The sequence below is a fragment of the Pelecanus crispus genome, chromosome 3 (assembly GCF_030463565.1).
Source record: "Pelecanus crispus isolate bPelCri1 chromosome 3, bPelCri1.pri, whole genome shotgun sequence".
NCBI lineage: Eukaryota > Metazoa > Chordata > Aves > Pelecaniformes > Pelecanidae > Pelecanus > Pelecanus crispus.
In genome coordinates, this window is record NC_134645.1 from 75,774,989 (window position 1) to 75,799,169 (window position 24,181).

Here is a 24,181-nt window from a genome sequence, read left to right on the forward strand (position 1 = left end):
AGCTACACAGGGGTCACTTCTTTGCCACTGAAAGGGAGCAACCCCTCATTCTAGAAAGTGTCTTTTAAATGTGGACTTGGCAAATTCGAATGTGTGAAAACTATGAATTGAGATGACGATGGAGCTGATCTGTGTTTTTTACATTATATTGAGCTATCAACACGTATCAGCAGTCTTTCAGTTAATTACAGAGGTTTTTTGCTTTCTTACTGGTCCTTTGACTTTTTAGGAATTGGGTTAAAAAGTTATACATGTCTTTTTCATTCATTCAGATTGAAGAGATAACTAGGACATGTAACTTGAGATGAGCAGAGGTTGGAATAAACCTAGAAAAACAAGGGCTGTCTAGCTTAAAAGGATTTGTTAATCTGTAAGGATAATCTGGGCTTATTCTTTGTAATAAATTATTCCAGTTTTAGGTAATATTGCAGTAATTAGTTCTCCTAAATATTTTTTTCTTTAAATGTAGCTGTTAGTTTTTCTGAGTATTGTAGTCCTAAGAAAGTGTGCAGTAAACAATCTCATCTTCCTGCTGTGTTGAAGAGGAAATTCCAGATGAAACCCCAGTCACCTATGTGCTGTGGTATGAAATATTTTCTCTGCCTTATGTTTTTGTTGTCCTTAGACACTTTTAAAACTCCTGGAGCTGATGCTGATATTCTCACACCATCACATAGCATTCTCATGTTGCTTGTAAAGGTTGCTTCTTGTTTATCTCCACAGTACCTAGAACCTGTGACCCTTTTTCACAGCCTCCTACTAAATGCTACAATGTAATTTTACTGAAGTTTTGGAGACTTGAGGATTTGTGCCTTACTTTAGGCGCACTTACATACTTGTAATCACTGATGTACCCATGTTTACAGTTCTTTTGTATTTTCAGCTAAAATTACAAGTGTAAAAGTAGCATGTCATTAATTCATTGTAAATACAAGTATTTGAAATTGAAGAAAATTGAGCAATGACTGGGTGCTAAAGTAAATTCATCATTAATATTGGGTCTTAATGGAAGAAAAAAAGACTTTCTAAGAAGTGTATAAGTGAATTTAATTTCTTTGATAGCTCATAATTTTACTGTTCTTTGTTCTTACCAGTAGCAAGGTTTTAGAGATGTGGTGAAAGAAGAAGGTTCTTAATTCAAAATCTACTTGTGTTTAAGAGGAATTGGTATGAAATATATCAGGAGAGTGGAGGTGAGAACATCGCCCAAGTAGATGTTCCTCCATTTGAAATTTAGCTCTATAGTTGTGTACAGAAGATAACATTGTAGATGCTATTTTAGATGTAGATGCTCAATGTCCACGTGGAGACCGGTGACAAGTGAAGTCCCTCAGAGGTCTGTGCTGGGACCAGTGCTGTTTAAACATCAATGTTTAAACATCAGACATCTTCAGCAATGACATACACAGTGGGATCAAGCGCACCCTCAGCAAGTTTGCAGATGATACCAAGCTGAGTGGTGCGGTTGACATGCCAGGAGGATGAGATGTCGTCCAAAAGGACCTGGACAAGCTAGAGAGGTGGGCCTGTGTGAACCTCATGTGGTTCAACAAGGCCAAGTGCAAGGTCCTGCACCCGAGACGGGGCAACCCCTGGTATCAATACAGGCTGGGGGGATGAAGGGATTGAGAGCAGCCCTGCAGAGAAGGACTTGGGGGTACTGCTAGATGAAAAGCTGGACATTAGCCAGCCATGTGCACTCACAGCCCAGAAAGCCAACCGTATCCTGGGCCACATCAAAAGAAGCGTGGCCAGCAGGTCGAGGGAGGTGATTCTGCCGCTCTGCTCTGCTCTGCTCTGGTGAGACCTCACCTGGAGTACTGCGTCCAGCTCTGGGGCCCTCAGTGCAAGAAGGACATGGACCTGCTGGAGCGGGTCCGGAAGAGGGACACAAAAATGATCCGAGGGCTGGAGCACCTCTCCTATGAGGCCAGGCTGAGGGAGTTGGGATTGTTCAGCCTGGAGAAGAAAAGGCTGTGGGGAGACCTTATTGCAGCCTTCCAGTACTTAAAGGGGGCCTATAGGAAGGATGGGGGCAATCTTTTTAGCAAGGCATGTTGTGAGGGTAAGGAGTAATGGTTTTAAACTAAAGAAGAATAGATTTAGACTAGACATAATGAAGAAATATTTTAAATGAGGGTGGTGAAGCACTGGAATAGGTTGCCCAGAGAGGTAGTGGAGGCCCCATCCCTGACAACATTGAAGGTGAGGTTGGACGGGGCTCTGAGCAACCTGATGTGGTTAAAGCTGTCCCTGCTCACTGCAGGGGGGTTGGGCTAGATGATCTCTAAAGGTCCCTTCCAACCCAAAGCATTCTGTGATTCTATTCTATGATTCTATTCTAAAATAACCTAGAAGGCAGTCTGTACATAGTCTGAAGAATAGTCTTGGTTTTACAAAACACAGAGACAAGTCTGTCTTGTACAGTTTTTGCCAACACCATATGAACTATTTATGGCATTCATGTGGATGTGCCAGGTAGCACCAGGTGACCTGTTGTGAGGATCATCAGTTGGTATTTCAGTTGAGAGCTGCATTGAATTCAGAACTGCGCTGCAATGAACTTGTTGCTCAAGATGTGTTTTCTTGTGGCTCTGTTAAGATCTAGACAATATCAATAGTGTTGGTACTGCCAGGAAAAAAAAAAAGCCTAAAAACTGGAGGCCCTGTGTTCCCTTCTGGCTGCAGGATGGTCATTGAAATGTAGCCATAAATAGCCTTTTGGTTGCAGGGTGAGAGTTGGGACCTTCGTCTGTTTCTTCCTGTTGCATTTGAGAGAAATGCTTTTCACCTCTGTAACCTAATGATAAAAGAGCAAAGGCATCATGCTACAGATAGCACATCTGAATATGCTGTGTTTTTAAGCCAGTTGCTAAGAAAACCTTAAGATATGTCTCAATTAAAAAAAGTACCTCTTTTTGCTTTGTGTCATGATGACTTGTCAATGATACTGAAAAAAGAATGTTTAAACTTCGAAAGAGTAGGTTTTAAAATGTGGGGGTTTTTAATATATTTTTATTTGTGTAATAAGTCTTGCCTGCTGCACTTTGAACTCCTCAGTTTTCTGCCTGTGATGCTCTTTTTATTTCACTTAAAAATTGGCTTAAAGTTAGATCCGTTTTGTTTGGATATAGATTCTGGACTTGCTTTTGTCCAGAATGACATTTACTTAGAAGGCAAAGTTAAGCCTTATTCTGTGGATGGCAGAATATTGGCCTCTGTGAGAGGAAACTTGTGTCTTGATTTGCCTTAGGGGTTTTTTTCCTGTTGTTAGTGGTGGTAGTTTGTTCTTTTTTTTTTTTTTTCTTTTCTTTTTTTTTTTTTTTAATACAGCCCCCAAGCAAAACCCAGAGCTCTTCTCTTTTTTGCTGTGAAATCCTCCCATGTTCCCCACCCCCAAAGGGATAGCAAATCCTCTCATGAAGTGACCACATGGAGGCTTTGTGAATGTTTGCTGGTTTATTTTAGTACCCTCTATTGATGATTAACCTCTTAAAGTATGTTCTTGCATTGTGACTACTTTGAAATTGTTGGAGGGAAAAAGCTTCCATTAAAGATGATTTTTCCACTGCAATTTTATGTTCTTGTATTGTAGTTATCCTGTGTAATTAGTTGAAAAGTTTATGCCTCATTCTGCTTATGAGAGCAAATACAACTTATGTAATGAATAGCTTTTTAGTGAATATTCAAGCTTTTTCTGCAGAAAAACGCTTTGAGGCAACCCTGGTAGGAAATGTTAGTTGCATAGATCTAAAGAATATCTTCTGTGTATATGTCTGTATTGTTTTAAAAATGTCTATTAACTAGCAAGATCAGAAAAAAAAACCATCAAAAGGCAATTTGGGTGTATGTGTAAGCATAGAATTATGTATGTTCTTAGAGGGAGAAAGATGACTGGCAAGAAAAAATGCAATATGTTCTGTTCCCTCTAATGCAAAAACTTTCTCTTAGACAGCAGTCCTCTGGGTAGCTTTTTCCAAGTTTCTTCTAATAACAATGAAAACCAGAATGATGTTTTTCATAGAGATGGTATTTTAGTATGTGGCTTGGTAAAGAGAGTTGTAGATTGGCTTGTGGGGCTTTTTTTGTTTGGGTTGTGTTTTTTTTTTTTTAAAATCTCATGCAGAATCAATGCAGTTCTAAGAGAAGTTAATTTGGTTTTGTAAACCAGGATGACAGTGTTATGGTGGTGGAGGACCAGACCAAAGACTCTGTTTAGTGGTCTGATTCTGTCAGATTAGTAGGAACCCAAGGGTTCTTGTAAAAGATACAGGAGTAACTTTTCTAATTTTAGGTCAAATCTTCTTGTTTAGTGTATGTCTGGTGTTTCTGTGGTGTTCAGGAATCGCATCCTCTTCTGTGCACTGTTCTCTGTGCTCCTGTTCCTCCAGGCACTTAATTTTTGAATAGAAAAAGTGGTAACAATAAAATATACTTGGCAGGTGTTAGTAATTCCTGTTTTGCAGTCACAACATACTGTCCTTGACAGTATGGCTCTGAAAAAGGGATGGAAGTGAAAAAAGTTTTGCTCTCATCTTAAATGTATGGCATATTTGGCACTGAATGCTTGTGATAAATTCTACCTAGGTGTGGGTTGGCTCCTGGCAACTCACATGATGCTTAATAATTTCAATGCCACAGTCCAGCTCATCTGAAAATAGGAAGCAAATAGTTTAATGTGGGATTGTTTTCTGGCCAAAACTATGTACCGGCTCAGCATTAGGTCCTGTAGTTTTTAGTAAGTCTAGATATTATAAAACAGAGTTTAAATATATATGTATTTTTTTAATGTATCTTGCTTTGAAGAACAATGCATGCCTCCCTGTGTGTTTGGGCTGCTATTGTTAAGTATACAGGATGATTTTAGTCTTGATGTTGGTCTGTGAATCAGAAGACTGAACATCCTGTGTGTGTTTCTTAAATGGTACAAACTATGATAAACTCATCCTTTTCCATCAGGGGTTAGCCTATCACTGTCGAAGGCTAAAAGTATAGTGTATTTTCAAAAATCGAACAATCTTTCTAGGCTGATTTTAAATAGTGGCATTTTTTGTATGAAATGGCAGGAGGTTTTCAGTTTTCCCGTTTGTAAGTTTTACCATAGGAGCACCTAGAGATTCTGGGCAAGATAATAGTTTATTGTTCTATCTTGTATACAAATTCTAAAGAAACAGACACTTTTTGAACTGGGTGAGAGACATTTTTGGAGTAAGCTTTTCCTCTGAGAAGTGATATGGTTAGAAGTACTCTTTTCTTTCTCACTGTATCAGCCGTCTGTATGCACTCATATTTTGCTGTTGAGAGTGATGGCAAGGTTTTAATTCTAATTAGCTTGAAAGTGAATTAAAAATAGTGTTCAGAGTGCATAGAAAGGGAGTTGGATTCACTGGGGCACCCATAACCATCAGTTGTTCTCCTCACATGTTAGAGAAATCTTAATGGCCAAAAGACATCTAGTTGAAAAAATTTTAGAGACTATTAAGAATTCAAATGAGATGTGCTGAGTTTTTCCTTTTTTTTTTTACTTTCGGCAGTAGTAAACTAAGAACTGGCAAGTTCATGGTGCAGATATTTAGTAAAGGGAGCATGCAGATAAAAGATTGGCTAGTATAGTGTAATCTTTTTATTTAACTTTGTGCTTTAATGCGATTCTTAAGCAATAATTTAAAATTAGTCTTTATTACTGTGCCAAATGTGTGTGTAATGCACACTAGTGGTTTGTGTAGATTGTGTAAGTTTCATGATCTAAAATTAACTTGAATAGGTACTAAGCTGTGAATTAGGATGTTTGGACTCCTTATGCGTTTCTGCTTTTATGTGTACGCAAGTCCTGTTGGTATAGAGTGTAGCTATTTTCCATCTGGGAGGAGAACTAAAAAAAAAAAAGTTATTTTCAGAGTATGAAGATCTGCCCCCAGAATGTCATTATTTTCATGCTTATGTGAATCTGATGTCATAGATCCAGAAAGGATCATTCTGGATTGGAACTGAACGGGAGAGCAGGCTATTTGCAGGTTTGATGGACATGGGGCCTTGGAAATCCTGGCTTTTCTGTAAGTTTGTAAGTTACACTGGAAAAGTTTGTTCTGTTGGGTGATACTGCTTGTGGAAGACAAACTCTTTTGCCCTATCTAGACTAGGAGAAAAAATACTGCTAGTGAAAAAAATCCCTTGTGAAGAAAAGAACAGCACTATTTCTGAATGTTGCTTGGATATCTGTTGTGTAATATAGCTTCTAAAAAGTCCCAAGTGATTCATGGCTTCTGTAGAACTGGAAATGTGCTGTCCCTGTGACATATGGTCTGAACTTGATCTTGTGTTACTTTCTCTCTCCTTGCAACTCCCATCAGTGTCACCAGCTTCAGCATTCCTGGTCAGGTCTCATTACTGCCCCATCTTCTCTCTCCTAAGGGGACTGAGGGAGAAGAAGAGGAAAACAAATCTGACTTGAAGTAGTCCACAGGATAGGTATGCTTTCCACATTCAGGCCTTTCCATGAAACTTCTCTCACCTCTGCCAGGTATTCAAATGGTCTTACTCCTTGATGCTGAGGGGACTATGGTAGAGCACTTCAGTACAGGATGCACAGCTGGATTAGCTTTACATACCCAACTGCTCCAGTTTGTTACCTTTTTATTCTTTCGGTGTCAGTTCCTTAAAAAAAGGAAAGTGGTGAAAGATTGGTTTTGGCCAGGCTTCCTGTTTCATGGTCTTTGTCGTAAGTTCTGATGTTACTAATGGCTCAATTCTTGTAAAACTTGGGTCTTGAAAATCATCTTTTTGGCTTAAAAAGAATAATATGTGATATAAATAAGAGAAGAAACAGACCTTGATTTGTAGTGGTGGGATTTCTGCTTTTACAATATCTTTATGAGATGGTGCGGTAATACTTTTGCCCTTCTTTTCTTGCTCTTTTTTTTTTTTTTTTTCCTTGTTTTTCTTTGTAAAATGAGGTTTGGGAGAGTTGCATTGTTTTTCTACATGTTAAGACTAATATCAGTAATTGATAAAATCCAAGTCTTGCAGGATACAAAGATGCGGTATATATGTAGACATGATGAGTGAGTAGCCAAAATTGCAGGTTTTGTGTTTACCCATGAGTGTAGTTTCATTTTTTAGTGGAAATTAAAATTTATTTAATCCTTAATGGAAATTGGAATGGAATATTTTGGAAGGAGATGAAGAATGTGAAAATTAGGAGCTCTTAAATAAGTACTTCTGAAGTTTTGGAATGATATGGGAATTTGAGAGTAGGTAGGAATATTATGAATATATGTGGATATTTACTCTAGTTAGTTCTGGCAGGTAGCATAGTCTAGTAGAATTAATAAAAGATGTGACTTACTGCCAAGAGTTCTTGTTTATATGACTCTGGGAGTACTATACTCCCATGAGGGTAGTATACCCTTAATTTACTGTAAAAGTTGAACAGCATTAATTACTGTTGCTTACACGAATGGGTATTAGTCCAGCTGTTGGGAGGTAGGCACGAGGCTTGATGGAGAGCATGACACGTGGTGCAGTTCTGTGTTTCAGAAGTCATATGTCAGACTTAGAAGCATGGATTTTTTTTTTTCCCCCTCTGAAACTTACTGATTTGTGAGGCTGGTTAAATCACTTAATTTATCTTTTATATGTGCTTATGTAGATAGCTTCATTAATATACATTATATGAGAGTTTGTATGTGTGTATATATGTACAGCACAGTTACCATGCTTGTTTTTCTAACATCATTAATCTTTTTGGCCTGTAATAAGTGAGAATATAAATTAAAATCTGAAAATGAAGTGCATTACAGAAAGACAGGATAAAAAATATTTGGGGTTTCTGTTAAGAAGCTGTTCTTGCATTCAGTGTGTATAACTATGTTATTGATACAGTTCTGTTTTCCACTGTTCCATCATTTCAATATTTTAATTGTGCCTAATCTGCCTACAAATGCTCGTCCAAGATGCAAAAGGGAATTTAGCAGTTGTTGATTGTAAAAAAAATATTTTATGGAATGTGAAGCATGTTAGTTTTGATTTATCAAAAATCATTTGTGTCAGTCTCTCTTTTAAAGCTGAACTGCATTAATAGCCTTCTACCACTTGAGTGGTGATGTGAAGATCTGTATGTAGCTTCTAAAATTGCTACCCTTTGCAGTTTCAGATTTCATCCTGGTAGCTTGGATGTGGGCTGAATGCCATTAGAATTTGCTATGTTAGGGATTTACTGGTACTATTAGGTAACACTGGAGAACACATTAGATACTGCATTGCACAAAATGGCTCTCTTGTGTTTCTCTGGGGTGAAAGATGACTTCAATTATTAACATCATTAGACAAATCTAAATTTTTTTATTTAAATACTTGCTGTAAGTAGACAATTCAGACTCTGAGCTAGTGGTTATGGAGCTGACTTTACTTCAGAGCCAGAGAGCAGGCCCTGGTAAGCTGTTTTCTCCCGCACCAGCTTTTATGATAGACTTTGTTCCCTGCTTGTTTTGATCAAAAAGTAAGATCTGAAATTGAGTCTAGCTTTTTAAGAGTTCTATTTTTAATTTCTGGAACATGCTGTGCGAGTAATACCACAACTGAGGTGTTTCTTAATAGATTGGAGAGCGGAGAAGAATCAGTTTTGTATTGTTTTGCGTGGGTCAAAGCACTGCTAATGTGCTTGGATACCATAGTGATGAGTACTATAAATATCCAAATACATGAGTCAACAACTGGAAATAAATTTATAAACACTAAATTCTTTCCATTATCAAAGGTAGCAATTGAAACATTCTCTGCTTTCCCACCTCTGGCTCTGTACTCATAACTGCACATCAGAAAACAAAATGGATGTACAAATTCTCTGTCTTCTAATTTTCATGGGGTGCAGAGAGAAATGATCACCAAACTCTTTGAAGAAAAATGTAATTCTGATTTTTTTGTATTCAAGCTTGTTAGTTGTTTGTAAACAGTGAACCCCTCTTTTTTAATATTGTCTAGGAGTTAGTGCTGAGAAGACTGGGTAGCATTACAGGTAGCAGCACTTAAAATAACTCTGCAGTTCTAATGTTATATGATGTGCTTGCTTTGAACATGAAGGCTGTGCTCAGTAATGCTGAAGATTCAGTGGGTACTCAGGGAGGTGTGTTGGCATTGAACCAGCATCCCATTTAGGTGCTAGGTAAACCATGCTGTTGGGAATTGAGATGCCAAACTGTTTTTTATAATTATGGTGATCGAACCCCAAAACCTTACCTAGGGAGGATTGTGCGTGCACGCATGTGTGTGTTGTCGTCTTTTTGTTTTGAATGCTTTAGCATGTTTTATCTTGAATCACTACAGAAATGATCTCAAATACGCAAGTTGGAGTTTGGTTAGTGTTCTGTTCACTACAGTGGATCAAGTCTTTTAATCTGACTGAGACTGTTTATATCATTTGTAGCAAGTGTGTTTCATGCCACAGAGGATGGATTTGGTGGACCAAACGGTGCCTGACATATATAAGTTGGCAAAGGAACTTTTGGTCTTTCAGGATGAGAAACAGTCTTTTAAAGCATTTCTCATAATTAATGACTTACATTTTCTTGCTCTTATGATTTAGTTGGATCTGTCACTTTCATTTAATTAGTGTGCTAATTCATAAAATTTTCTAAATCATGGTAATGTCAGGACACTAAACTCTGTCTTCTCTCTGGCATAGGCAGTGGGGGGAGAAACAGTAACTTTTTTAGAAATTAATTGCCAGTAAAAGAATGGAGAAGTAATAAACTGCTGTTAATGTGGTTTTTGGTTTGGGTGGTTTTGTTTTTTTTATTTTTAAATTATTTGCAAAGCTAAATATTTTCATTAGGTAAAGCTGGGATAAAAGACTGTTCTGGGTGTTATGCATTTCTCTCCTAATTTGGTATCTGTTTAAGCGTGGGTTATAGTTAAAATCAGAACTTTCAGCCAGCCTTTTCAAAGGAAACAAGTGGCCTTCAATTTTCAGAATATTTCTAAAAAAAGTAACACATGGGTTCAGATGAATAGTATATAACTATCATTACATTACAGACAGACTACTAGCAGGTGAAGAAATGCTGGTAAGCATTAAGATCTGCATATATATTCCAGAAAAACTTCAGAATAATATTATTCAGATGGTAAATGTGTCAGTTTTTTTCTCCAGCCTTCAAAATTATCTTTTGTGGCTTCATTGATAGTGGATATAAAAAGAACTATAGTTCCCTTCTGAAGAGGAGGCTTGGCTTTTTTACAGTACAGAAATCCTCCGAAGAGTGTGAGATTTAGTTCTAAATATAGCCTCTGAATTAAACTGCTAATTTTACCAGTGTATTATTCACATTTGCTCAAACTATCAACTGTCCTCCCAAAAAAGCAAAGTTAAGTCCTCGGAGTGTTTGTGGGGAAGGTGGAGGTCTTGGAGGGAGGATTGTTTATGGGTGTTACAGAAATGTGAATCCCTCTCTGTTTTATGCTGTAGAGAAATTATGTTTTAGAAATGGAACAACGTTCAGTTATTATCAGTCTTAGTATCATGGCTTCACAGGTGTGTCTGAAAAAAGAAAATATTAGAAGCTAGAGTCAAAATGGTGAAAGCCAGATGGTGCAGGAAAAAAGGTGCAGGGAAACTGAAGTTTTTCCACATCTGTTTATTATAATCAGTTTTGTAGGATGAAATTCAGTAACTTTTCTGTATCTTCTTCCTGCCGCTGTTGCTTTCAGAAATGTGTCTGTTAGGAATGTCAGATTTCTTTGGTGAGTATCAAGTTTTTGGTTGCTGTAGGAAAATGTGGAGAATTCCAGGTGGGTCTTACTCTCCTTTCCCCCCAGCTTATTCCTCCTTTTTGTTCTGCTTGAATTTGTGCAGTTTTATACATTATACCAGGGTAGCCAGTATTGCTCAGCGTAGAGAGCAGTGGGAGGAAGCAGGTAAGGTTTACTAAGTGACATCAGGATAGTTGTTGTAACACTTTGTCCCCTGTTCTTCATTTACGAAATAAGGATAATGATGCTTAACTTCTGAAGTATAAAAAGTGACTACTTCTGTAGGATATATAGCTATGCTCAAATCCAGTTTAAGGTTAATCCTCTGTGCCCTGAGCTGGGTTCCAGATGGTGACCTACATGTGGAGTTATCAAAGACCTAAAGTGTCCAAGAAACTTTAATGGAAGGAGAGAGTCTTATACAGTAAATGAAGGGTAGAGTAACAAAGCTAAGAATGTAAAAGTTAGAAAATAAGAGAGCTAGATCTACTTCTAGGATACTGTACTTTACTCTTTTGTGTATTTATTTTATGGGTTTTATGTTTGTTTGTTTGTGTGGTTTTTGTGTGGTGGTTTTTTTTTTGGTTTTTTTTTTTTTTTTAAATCTTGCTTTTTCCCAGGTCTCTGTAAGTGATCATGTAGACCAAGACTGCTAGGTCCTCAGGAGACCAATTCCAGTTGAATATAACCTTCTGTTAACATATTATTGTGTTACCATTTGGGGATCAGCATCTGAAGGGGAGAGACTTCCCCAGTGGGCTAAATTATTCTTGAGGCAGCAGTTGAATTTTTGGGATTCCTGGGGATGATTTCTGGCCCTTGGAAGGGATTACTGCTTGATGCAGGCATTCCCAAAGTGTATTAAGTAAATTGCTTGTGGTACACGAAGGGCTTCCAAGTGGTACGTAGCAGTGGCAGTGCTGCGGCAAGCTGGCTGTGTTTGGTGACCTGGCCTGACCTTTGTCTGCAGCAGAATGAAGGAGGGGGGAGACAGACAGGGACAGCCTTGCTGTGAAGCAGTGTGACAGCCATCGAGCAGTAGCCTCCTGTCTCGCTGGACTCGTGGCAGCCTCACTACTGTGGCTGCTTACAGCACCTGCTTCTGCCTGTGAAAGGATTCCTTTTTCTATCTGGCTAAAACCTTATACGCATGTGCTCTTATTGTACAGAAGCCTGTGTGATACTTGGAAGGGTCACCCATTAAAGGGTTATCAAACACTGGAACAGGCTGCCCAGGAAGGTGGTTGAGTCACCACCTCTGGAGGTATTTAGACATGGTGCTTAGGGACATGATTTAGTGGTGGACTTGGCAATGTTAGGTTAATGGTTGGACTTGATGATCTTAAGGGTCTTCTCCAACCTAAATGATTCTGTTCTATAATTATGACTTTGGGCTGGGGCTCCCAAAGTGAGAATGGAGAGGTAAACTAGGAGGATGACTACTGCGTGTAAGGCTCAACTGGGGGAAATCAATAGAGGAAATGGGGTTAGAGTATGAGGTTGGGAGAGAAAATGAAGATGAAGGTACATCCTCTCTTCCACTCTTGCTAGCCTGGTGTAAAGCTGAAAGCTGCTGCTCCTGTTAGAAAGAGCTATTCTTGGTGGGCTGTGAACCAAGATGAGATCCACTGCTTAGTGGTGAGCAGAACAGGTACCAGATGAATCTAAATATGATATTTTTAAGCTAAAGACCATCTTAGTGGGAGCAGGGATTAAACTTTCATTAATGGATAATGATCTCAAAAACGTAGCCAGAAATTCCAGTCTCCTTGGAAGTTGAAAGTGGGATTTAACCTTCTAAAGTTACTTGACATTAAATTGTAGGCTCTGTTTCTGCCTGCACTTACGAATAAAATGCAAGGGATTGATATACACCTTGGACAACAACAAAGTTTTAGATGCATGGAATGAGTGCTTTGTGGGAACCCTCAGGTTTTGCTCAGGTCCCTTGGCTTAGAGGGAGTCTATCCTCTTAACTCTACCTGTGAGAGTCTCTCCTCACATGCACCTCCTTTTCCCTTCATTCCTTAGGTGGGGTGGTTTCGCTGCTGAAAGGCATCAGCCTAGCTAATCTGGGAATGCTGTTGTTGGAGATGGCACCTGGAGTAAGTTAGAGAGTTGGGATAATACAAATAAATCTCCTTTGGAGCCTGAGTATAACTTCTGTCTGTCTTGGTATAGGAAAGTGGAGGGGTAGGTGTGTTCCTGCTACTGGATGTTCTCTTACAGAGAACAAAAATACCTAGAATTTTCCCCCTCTGGAGGGCAGGTGTGTATTTCTGTGCTGATGGACCAATTTACCCCAGGTTTTTTTGGAGTCATCCCTAGCTGGGGATGAAGAAGTAATGCCAGCAAGAGGGAGTATCTGGTGGCTGTTGAAGTAGATGGTATTTGTGGCATGGGTATCTTGCAGATTCAGAAAGGAAGGAGGACAGATATATTGTGACATCCGTAGTATTTTTTTTTTTTTTTTTCTTTTAGCCATTACTTTTAATGAAGGTCCTAGGGGGATATTTGATTTCAGCACGTCTTCGCTGTTAAGTGCTTGTTGTTGGAAAATGGAATTGGAAGCTTTAGATGGCCTTCATAAAAAGGCAAATGCAAGTTAAGATCTAGACTTTTAAAAAAAGAAACAACCAACCGCAAAGGGAAAGAAAAAAAAAAAAGCCCTGCGGCGGTCTTAAGTTTTCACTCATACTTTTATTTCAGCAAAACGAAGTTGCCTGAGTGCATGACTGCTGTTCTGGAATATTGCTTTATCCTCTTATCTGGGGGTTAAAAAATAGAACTTGTTAATCTAAAAATTGTTCTACTTAGTTATATAACTATTTCTTAAAAATAGCTCCAGATTGCTGGAAAACAAAGATAGATACTACGGGGTACAAAATTTCTCTTTTGTTCAGTTTCTGCTCTTTTACATAGAGCATCCACATTTTATACATAATATTTTTTACTGTTTTGTGGTGGCCAGTTGCATGTTACTCCCACGTACTCATACAGCAGCTTATGAACATCCTGTAGCACAGTTCTCTATCAGATACTGTATATGTACGGCAGTAATAATAACACCAAAGCTGAATGCTGAAGATCTGGTAGGCAGAGAGGTGCACAAAGAGAAAGCATTGAGGATGGGGTATCTCTGTGCGTGTGTGTCAGTTACTGCTGTGAAAGTTTAACTTTGAAAGTGATTGCTCAGAGCATCCTTTATTAGGTTGTGTTTCTAGAAAGCACAGTTATATTTGACTGCGGGTGTGTGAAATCCTTGGGATAAGGAGGCAGAATACAACAAACCTTTTGATTTATGCATTTTGGTAAAACTAGCTCATTCTTTTAAGGCATACTTCTATCTTAACATGCTCAGTTTTCTCATCTAAAGAGGTTTTATGTAAGTTAGGTTAGCCTTTGTCTTTGCAGATTAATTTAGCAGACAAACCTGATTCAGAAACCCAGTTTTCATTTTGGATGGCCACTGCAAGCTTGGACCAATAGTAGTTATAAATAACTTGTTTCTAGTGACTGACGTGGAGTAAAAAATTGTTCTTGGGCTTACCTGCTATTTAATTTAGACTCTGATCAGATACAGTCTGTGAAATCTTTTCTGCTTCAGTTAAATACCCCATAATATTGTATTTGCCTCATGTGCTTTTAATGAATCTGTACTTGTACATTTCTCTAACATTGGCATCTGGAATAGTTGAGTACAGTAAGGAAAACAGAATAGAATCTTGCAGTAGTTGACTGCTGTAATCTTTTCCTGTAAAACATACCTCACCTGCTGCTTTTTGAACTGTGTGCTACTTTGTTAAAGCTGTCCTTCTTGCACAGGACCGATACCTGACTTCATTTTGGAGTGGCAGCATCCCACCCCTATACAGTGCTACTTTTCTTACAGTCCCCTGTTAAATCATCTTTTGAATATGGGCTTCATGTGAGTAGTTTGACCCAGTTCTGGCTCAAAAGTAGGAAGTTATTAAATTTGTTTGAAGATGTTTCTCTTCTGGAGTTGTGGATTCCCCATCTGAGTATTACTAGCCTAGATATTGCTAGGCAAATTGTCACCTCACAGAAATATTTGTAGGCAGTACTATTTTGTATTAAACTTTAAAGTATCAGTTATGTTAAGATCCCTTAAGCAGGATGGCTGTACTTGGTGTGTATGCGATGTGCTGGGGACTTGGGGGTTTTCGTCTTTTTTCCCTCTGCATGTATATACCTAGTGCCTGTTAAAACCTCAGTTTTATCACAGCAAATCCCAGGAGTACCACTGTACCACTCATGTGTGTTTGCCTTTTTTGTTTGTTTGTGGAGTTTGTATTTGTTTTTCCTGATCAAAAACTGTTGCACTGGCTTGGTACAGTCTCCCCGAAGTCAACTGTTGCAAAGCACAAAATGTTGTTAGAAGTTTTTGTTAGGCTTTATTTGTTGAAATACACTGTAAAGTGTTTAGTATTTGAGACTTGTAATAATTGATATTGCCAAACAGCTAGTTTAAAGGAACATATCTCTTTTTTTTAGGCAGAATGTGGATCATTTTACCTGGTATCTTCCTGAAAAAAAAAAAAAATCAGCTACGTATTGCAAGGGAATGCATATTTCATTTTTAATGAGGGGTGGTTTGGATGACAGGTCATTCTACCAAATGTCTTTTAACTTTAGTTAATATTGTAACTTTAACCTCAAACCTGACGGCAATGGAACATAGGAGAAAACTAACACTTTTCTGCTGAGCTTGTCTCTTTCCTCTGTAGTGGTTTTTAGACTGGTAATGTATGATCTTCAAAAAAGCAAATGTATAATCTCCATTGTGTGTTTCATTTTGGCACTGATTCTGGTTTGATCACCGGTGTACAATTCTGTGGGAAGATACTCAGATTGCCTCTCGTCATCCAACTTAAGTGATGGAATTAGGAATTTTGGCTCTTGAAAGGGCCACTGGAATGCAGAGATTGATTTGTAGTGCTAAGGTGAGATCATATGAAGATGCTGTCCTTCCTTGTGGTCTACTGTATCATTTAATTGCTTGTCCTTGTTGATGGAATCTAACAACTTCACTAATGAGGTTTTTGCCAAGTCTACCATCTTGGAAGGTGTGGTGTAAACTTGATGTTGGTGTACAGTGATCACTTCTCGAGTATGGGACAGCACTTTTTAAATAAATCAAAGCTGGAGAGTGTCTGCTGTGTTCTAATGAGAGTTGGTCAAAGAGCAGATTTCTGAAAGAGTATTTCAGTACCCTAACTACTGTAACTGAATACAGTCGAAGTAGTAACTTTTATAGGGCATGCTCCTTGTCAATCTTGTGTTCTGGGGAAATAGGTAAATCTGAGTGAAGCAGGGCAACCTTTTATGTGGTAAGCTGCAAACAGGACTTAAATAGTATGAAAATAGGGAAATATGAGTAAACAACTTTCACTATGAGTAAAGAATTTTCTTTTGTTCAATGACAAAGTATAATTTTCTCTTGTTCAGTGATGATCAGTTTCTGTGTTAAGCTTCATTAACCAAACTTTAAAACATAATTGTTTCCCACTCGCCCTTTTCTGAAAGTTGAGAGTGTTATCCTCATTTCTTACAGTAAGTAGGATTGTTGCTACCTTATCACCTCTCTGGCAAACAAGGGAGAAGGTGAGTTTGCCAGAAGTGTTGTAGAAATGAGTGAGATGTCACAAATGGAAAAAAGGCAAGGCATTAACTGTAGAGGAGGATAATGAAGATGATACCAAACGACCAGTTCATAGTAAGTTAGATGGGATATGTTAGGCAAGCTTCTGTTGAAGTATGTTCATACATATGTAGTATTTCTTTTGTTCGTAAGGATGTCTGAGAAGGTGTTTACTGCTTGCTGGAGCTCGGTGTTACCTCTGCATTTCCTTCCTTGCATAAGTGTGTATGCTACCCTGGTACTTCCGTGTACAGCTTTTACTCTTGCCAACACTGCTTTCTGCTCCGTTTACTAAAAATCCTTTAAACTCCTCTTGTAGTATTTTTTTGATTTCTGTAGGTTGTAGGACGCCTGTGAGGCTGACCTACCATTTATTCCTTCTTCCATCCATCTACGATAACATTGCTCAGGGGTAGTAGTTTTACCAGTATTTCATCACGTGTCTTACTCTGAGATGATGCTGTTTGAAGGGAAGTAGTGAAAGCAAAAAAATTGCTTCAATTTTTGAAAATTCTGTTTCAGCTGCAACTTCTTAAGTTTGTATTTGTATTTATTCAGGGTTGTACTGGTTCGTACTCTTTGTGAATTATGTAGATTTTAAATTACTTCACCTTCTAAAACTAGCAAGTTTGTCGGTACAACTTGTGTTCTTTTGGTATGCAACACAGTAGATTACAGAAAATTGTCCAGGAATGAGTTTGAAATAAAGTAGGACTGACTTGGAGTTCGCTATGAACTTCTTACATAAAACAGACACTGCCAGTACGGTAACTGGTAGTGCTGGAAGCCAGTGAACTTGCTTCTTTTTTCCAAGTAGCATTAATTGAACTTGCTCCTGAACACCACATGACTGTTTTTGCTTTGAAGGCTTAGATGTGACACAGGCAACTCAGTTCACTAGCAGTAAGTATTTTAGTATTTAACATTGTCTTATTTTAAATCAGTATTAAATTATATTTTGCCTCTAGTAACTTTTTTGTTAGTTACCCTTTTGTTGTAGTTTCTTGCTGTACAAACACAGCACTATAAACAAATAATGTTTAGGAATTGTATGAGGATTTTGGGCCCACTTTCTCATACAGAACTTGTTAAATGTCTGAACAGTTCTCTCCTGTGCGTGCAGCACTTCTATTTCCAATACAGCTTTCTATGATGCATGCTTGTATTTATTTATTCTTTGGAAGAGATTTATTTGCAGAGATTTCCTGCATTCATTCACCTCTCATATTTTGACATAGTAAACTTGAAATAATCTGAACAGGCCTTGTAAAGAGAATGGTGAAGATTTCTTGACAGTAAAAAAACCGCAACCAAAATAAACTAACCAAACCCAAACTGTTCCTGTGACTGCTGCTGCACCCTGGAAAGGCATCCTGTTGCTTCCAGAGGTGGATGAGTCCGTCTCTTTAGGGCTTTTTGCTGGGGCTGGTCTCCTGCCAGAAATTTTGAAATTTCTCTGTTGGCTTATCTGATTATCTATGCTGCATTAAGGCTAGTCCAATTTGTAAGTAGGTAGGTGGGGTGGAACACACGTGTAGCATAAATACTGCTGTCATGGCACATCATCCTGTTGTCTTTGGTTTTTTGACCAACTCCCAGGAGAGTTAGATACTTCTATTGTTGAAAGCAGCTGTTCTGGGGAAGGTTTCTGGGAGGCAGCCAGATGCTTGCATGGTAGAACGAAGACTCATGGCCCTTTCAGTAAATCATACATCAGACACTGGAATTGCTGGTGGCTTGTTGCTGGGGTCCATGCAATTAAGAAGTTACAGAACAGTTCAGAGAAGCATTCAGAACAACTGACATCGTCTAACAAATATAAGAACCTTTGTACACTAAACCGCAGCCAGATTCAAGACCTTCAATTTGTATAATAGAGGCTTGACTTCCCCGTTTATCTTCTGCTCACCTAATAAGAATAGTTCAGTTTATTTTCCTGGATTGGGGTAATCTATGTCAATATTTTGTGGGGTGGGAGGGGAGGGCAGGAAGAGAAGGTCAGCTGTTTTTAATACTGGTGTACTCCATGGTCAGGGCTTTCTAATTATAGCCTGGATAAAATATCGAATTTCAAAGCCCTTCACACAAGGAAGGTTCTCTGTTTTCAGTAGCATTAGATACGTGTCCATCCCATAAACATATGCATCGTATGCGTTTTGGTTTTGATTAGTATTGGGTAACTATATTAGCTGATTGCTCTGCTGTTGTTTGATAATATCTTATTGGGAGCAGTGAAGAAATTATCACATATAGAAGTATATCTTGCAGATGGGGGTTCTTAAAGCACTAGTTTCACTTTGCAGCTCAAGAAGTTGTTCGATGTTACAGTGAACCTCCTCTGTCTCTTGTGTGTTATGACTGACTGCTGCACAACAGATAAGGATTTTAAGTAGCTGAACGGTTGTGTTGGATGTGGCCTGAGAAATGGCTTCAGAGATTTTCTTCTAGTTATCATGAATATTGGTGGCACTAGTGATTTAAAGAACATAGCACAGGAAAATGTAAATGAGTAGGAGGCATTTATGTTGGAGGGTTTCTTTCTTCTCCCACTTCTTCAGAAGGAAGTAGCTGCTGTGCTGTCTGCCATTTAAGCAAAATATCTGTGATTAGGCTTTTAGTAAGACTAAAATTGCTTCTGTTATATTATTTTCCACACCAGATATGCGGTAATTAAATAGTTCAGAACTGTAACACAAGATAGTAAGAAAGCCGTATGAAATGCTCTTCATTTTCTATTCCATCTGTTGCTGTTATGTGGTAGAAATCTTGTAGCATCTTTTTAAAATATAATTTTTCCAATTCTCTTATTTATGTGGTTTGGGAAATATTGGATCAGGTATTAAAATGTTATGCCTATTACATAAGTACTCTAAGGAGCTTTGTGGTGGGCAGAAAAAAAGGAGTTATTAGAATAATTGAAAAGAAAAATTTGACATACGATCTTGATGCTGTTCAAAGGAAAGCCAGTAGCAACTAGCTATTTTTTTTTTTCCTACTGTCTCTTTAAGTTTTCACTAATGAGAGCAGTCTTAAGCATTGAAAGACTCTGGAGACACACAAGCCATGTTTAAGAGTGTTTGTAATCTTCAAATGAATACTACCTCAATGAAGTGAAAACGTGAGTAATGCTGAGAAGAGAGCCCTTTTAAGTGCTGAACTAGGCATTTGCTTACCCCCGACTGTATGGAAGGGAAAAATCTGCTACTTGGTTAAAGTAGTCTTTGGCAGGATTTGGGCAGATGGAGCTTATTTTTGTGACTACAAAAGAAGTCTTTTAGGTTCCATCGTGCTTTCTGGAGTCTCTCTTATTGTCAATAAAATTTCTGAATTTCATGCTTTTTGTGTTGTGAGGAGATGTTTCAGAATGCAGACTGGCTGTCTTTCCAGCTGAGCCTGCAGTCATGGCAGACTGAAGCAATATGCTCTAAGAAGTGGTGTGAATTTTCTCATATGTTTCAGTGAGCATTAATGGGAAGACTAATTAGGACAACTTGAAGCCAAAATTGCTGTGTTTCACTTCGAGACAAATTATCAGCGACATCCATCAGCTGTAGTTGGATGTACATGGCATTCCAAGCTTAAATCTGCTTGAAGAGTTTAGAATCAGAAGGGAGGAAAAGAAGTTTAGATCTAACTCAGGGCTTAAACTTAGAGTAGAACAAGGAAAAATAAAAATCTACCACATATGAATAACTCTGTACCCTAATAAAAACAGGTGAAGCAGATCATATACTTCTGATTATTATTGGTTTTGATTTTGGTTTGAAGGCTGTGTATAGGTGACATTAAGCCAGTATTTCAGACTGAAAATGCTATATTAAATACTACTATAATTTTTTTTTGTATGGAACTGTATTTAACTCTTACAGATATATGCATACAGATAGGGTTTCTTCTCTTCAGTTGTGACATTTCTACCCATAGAAATCTGTATAGCCTAAAACATAGGTCTCCACAGTCAGTTCTTTTCAAATCCTAATATGCTCTATTTTCTTTGGATATAAAAAAGCCTGTGGCTGCTTCCTTCTCAGGACTGACTTCGTGCTGTGTCAGATTCAGCTTCTGGGTAAGGTACAGTACAAAAGTTAGTTTGCTTGAGTGTTACAAAGGCATCAGCCTCTGGCTAAGGAGTACCTGTGACAAGAGGTGCACTTCTTGCTACTGTGTATCTTCCTCCCTAGTCTCCTGAGGACAGCATGAGTCTCTCCCTGATCTTCTGCTGAATGCTCCCAGAAAGCAGGACTCTAACCCTGTGCTTTCCATCTCATAATACATAATACATATGTTTGAGACTCCAGTTCTATCATGTCATATATCTCTTTCACCTTCTTGTCGCTGCTTTGGCATCCTCAGTCAGAGATGATCAAGTACCTTTATTTCTATTGCAGAGCAGGGCTGGAAGCTGGCAGCCCCTGCTATGCAGAGTAGCAAGATGTACCTGATTTGTAGAGGCTGTCTGTGCAAGCATCTACTGTGCTACGAGAGAAGACAGGAAGACAGAGCTGAGAGAAGCTGAGACTGCACCTGGCACAGGCAGATTGGTTACATGTGGTGGGCATATCACAATTTTGGGAACTTGTAGTGTTGTGTATCTCTGTCTCCACTGCTGCAATAGCTGTCGGTACACGTGTGTTTAGTCAGAAGACCGTGATTCCTTCCACTTGAAATGGGTTGTGTGGCCTTCTGTCTTCCTCTTTAACATGTTCCACCTCTTGAGCAATATCAAGACAGAGAAAAAAGCCAAGAAAAATGTTTCTCTCTGCCATACAGATTTTTTTAAGGAAGAAGTGCAGGGAGGAGGGTAGGTCTTTGATCTTGCCTGTAAAAAATGGTACCTCACATTTATTAGCAACATGATCCATCAGGTAACAAGCTGCTAGTATTATTCTCTCCATTTCACTTTCTCTAATGTGAGCATTTTGTGTGTATTTTATGGCCATCATGAGCACTGCATGAATAACTCCTAAACTGTTGGTCCATTTCAACCAGCTTGGACAGCTTTGTCAAGTCTTAAAGATAGCTGTGTTCTGTAACTACTGTGAAAGTAGGTGGCTGGGTAGAGGCAAGAGACAATGTTTGAGCTTACGCTTTGAAATGGTAGAGTATGTGGTGGGGCAGTGACCCATTAGGAGGCAGGAAGGCTTCAGCAACAATTTCTACCTTCTTAGAAGCCCTGGCTCCTTTAGGATGTAATAAACAAGTATCAGTCAAGGAACCGTTTATTATTTTGTGGGCTATAATGCGTGTTTCTCATGAGGAGTGTGGCTGTAGGTCTGTATTATTTTGTGTTGTGCTGCAAGTGCAAGGAGTGAGGAAGTCTGGTCCCAAATAAGAAGGAGTATGCAAGTTCCAGGGTAAGGTTATCTTTATTTGGATACGTAGAAAAAGGAGTGCTGCCATGTTCAAAAGTTGTTGCACCATTGGAAGCTCTCTTCTTTTTCCTATCTGTGGCATGGTATATTGAGTCAAATAAATCCTTTGAAAGTGTGCCCAATTAATAATCTGTTCTGGCCTTCACCAAATCTCATTAACCTAGTGTAGCCATCCAACTGGGTATGTCAGTTGTACTTCTAGAGCAATTGATTGATTTTTTTTTTTTTTAAGTTGTCCCACTATGATTCTTGTACCAGCTGACAAATCCCAAAGAACTAAGTTCTGTCTAGCTTAGGATGAGAGAAATAAGAAGAGGCAAAAAGGACCCCAAAAGAATCTTTTAATTAGAGCAATTTCATTCTGTCTATCTGCCATGAACCTCATGAGCAATATGAGCTTGCCAGGGTGTAGCCATGTGACTTGGTGGGAGCTGATCCTCTAATGAGAGGATTAGGTGTTTATTTCTGGTTGTCCACAGCCTGTGATGCTAAGCACATGTCACTGGGCATTTGAGAGTCTCAGCCAGTCCCCAGTAACCTCTCCTTTACTCCCCTCATCTTTTCTCTTCTGTCCCCTCCTGAATATTGCCTCACTGATTTCTCTGTTCTTGATACTTCAGCTTGGGATAGATTTAATAAATGATGCTACGCGGAGTTTCTGTGTGGTATTGTATTTAGGTCTGTAAATAACACAAAACCTAAATGGCACAAAGTTTTTCAGAATCTTGTTTTTTAGTAAATCACCTGGGGAAGCGTAGTTTGGAATCGGTGAGATCCAAAAGGGATGAATAGTTCTGTCCAAGAGGCCATCACTAAACTGGCTTGTCCCCAGCAGTGCCATTTTACAAAGTGCATTTAATGAATTGTTTTGCCTTTAAAAAATGAGAAGAGGGGTGATGGAAGAGGAATCAGTCCTGGGGCTCCTGAATTGTGATAACTCTACCATTTGTGATACAGAAGCTACTTAAAATTATCTGGGGTTGGGGAGAAATCCAGCCTGCCACCTTGAAGCTGGGGAATGAACGCTGCCTTCTGCCCACAGCCTGAGAATTGTGTCTGGAGCTGCTGGTGCCACCACCTAGTACACATCCCTTTTTGTAATGGTGGTGCCTGAGCAAAATAAATTTGAAAATCTCCCACTTTAATAGGTTTCCATTCTCATAATCTTGAATGGTTCAGAAGACCCTATTTTGTCAAGAAACCTGTTTCCTTCTATTTTTGCATTTCACCTTGAATTTGATGTTTTGTCCTCTGGGCACTGATGTTAGTATGAGTTCTGTGTTGTACTTACTTAACATGATAAATCTCTCTTCCCAGATCGTTCAACTTCAAGTGGTACATCCTCGTTTAAGCCCAGCCGATCACTGGTTTCTATTCCCACTGCCCATGTGATGCCGTCTAATGCCAGCTCTTCACTTTCCAAGCACAGGGAAGCTTTCAAGTCTGATGGCTCAAAATGGAGTACAAGCTTTGTACGGTCAGGAGGAGGCAGAAATCAGGGTGCCCTGGACAATTCTCTTGACATGAAAGATGCAAGACCTGTAAGAAAATGGTCCTCCTTGTCTAAACTCAGCTCACCAAATACCTTCAGCCAAGATGGCAGTAGTCATTCAGTGGACTCCAGGGCTAGTACGGACAAAGCTGTGTCACCACAATTAAGGACAAATGGGCCAAGTTGTTTGCATGACAGCATGGAGTTGCTAAAAATTGAGGACAAAGAAATGGGGAAAAAACGATCTTCTCTACTGGACTGCAAATACAAATTTGAAACGTGCAGCAAAGACGATTTTGTTTCAGATTCCTCAAGTAGGAGACATGCCTTAGACTTGACCTACAGTGCCTTACCTGAAAGCAAACCTACGGCAGCCAGTTGTGAAACTTTTGGACAGAGATACGCAACTCTGGGACAACAGGCTGTGAGCGGAGCTCCCATACAGCCAGCAGTGAGGACTCAAATGTGGCTTAAAGAACAGTTACGTGCAAACCCCCTGGACTGCAGGACTGCTGAGGAGCCCTATGGCGTAGCTGCGTGGCACATGCAGCAGCCTGAAGATTTTAGAACGGGAGGTGAACAGCCTGTGCAGGTAAGGCTAAAGCTTGGTGTTTGCTGCCATCATGTGGCATCATGTGTTATACCTGAGGAATAACATCAGGCAGTTTTTAATAAAATGAAAGGTCCTTTTAAACAGGTGATGGTGTTTTTAAACTTTGGTTGGGGATGCTGCTGCTTGTTTCTTAATATTACCCGAGTGCCAACAGTTTTCTTCTGACATCTGCTTACAGTTTACTCTGCTTCAGTGTGTCTGTCTACGTGAGACTAGCATCTCTTTTTCTGAAGCTGGACACAGGTAGCTCTTAAGAGAGTCTTTGGTCACAGTGCAGTGGGGGAATGCAAATATAT

At 39.0% G+C, this 24,181-nt stretch overlaps 1 protein-coding gene across 1 annotated transcript in view; it reads left to right on the top strand.

The window, feature by feature from the left end:
* CEP85L (centrosomal protein 85L) overlaps nucleotides 1-24,181 on the top strand; it is a 118,358-nt gene that overhangs the window by 23,217 nt on the left and 70,960 nt on the right. Inside the window, 1 exon segment of the mRNA XM_075707716.1 lies at nucleotides 23,098-23,864. Coding sequence (XP_075563831.1) covers nucleotides 23,098-23,864 — 767 coding nt within the window.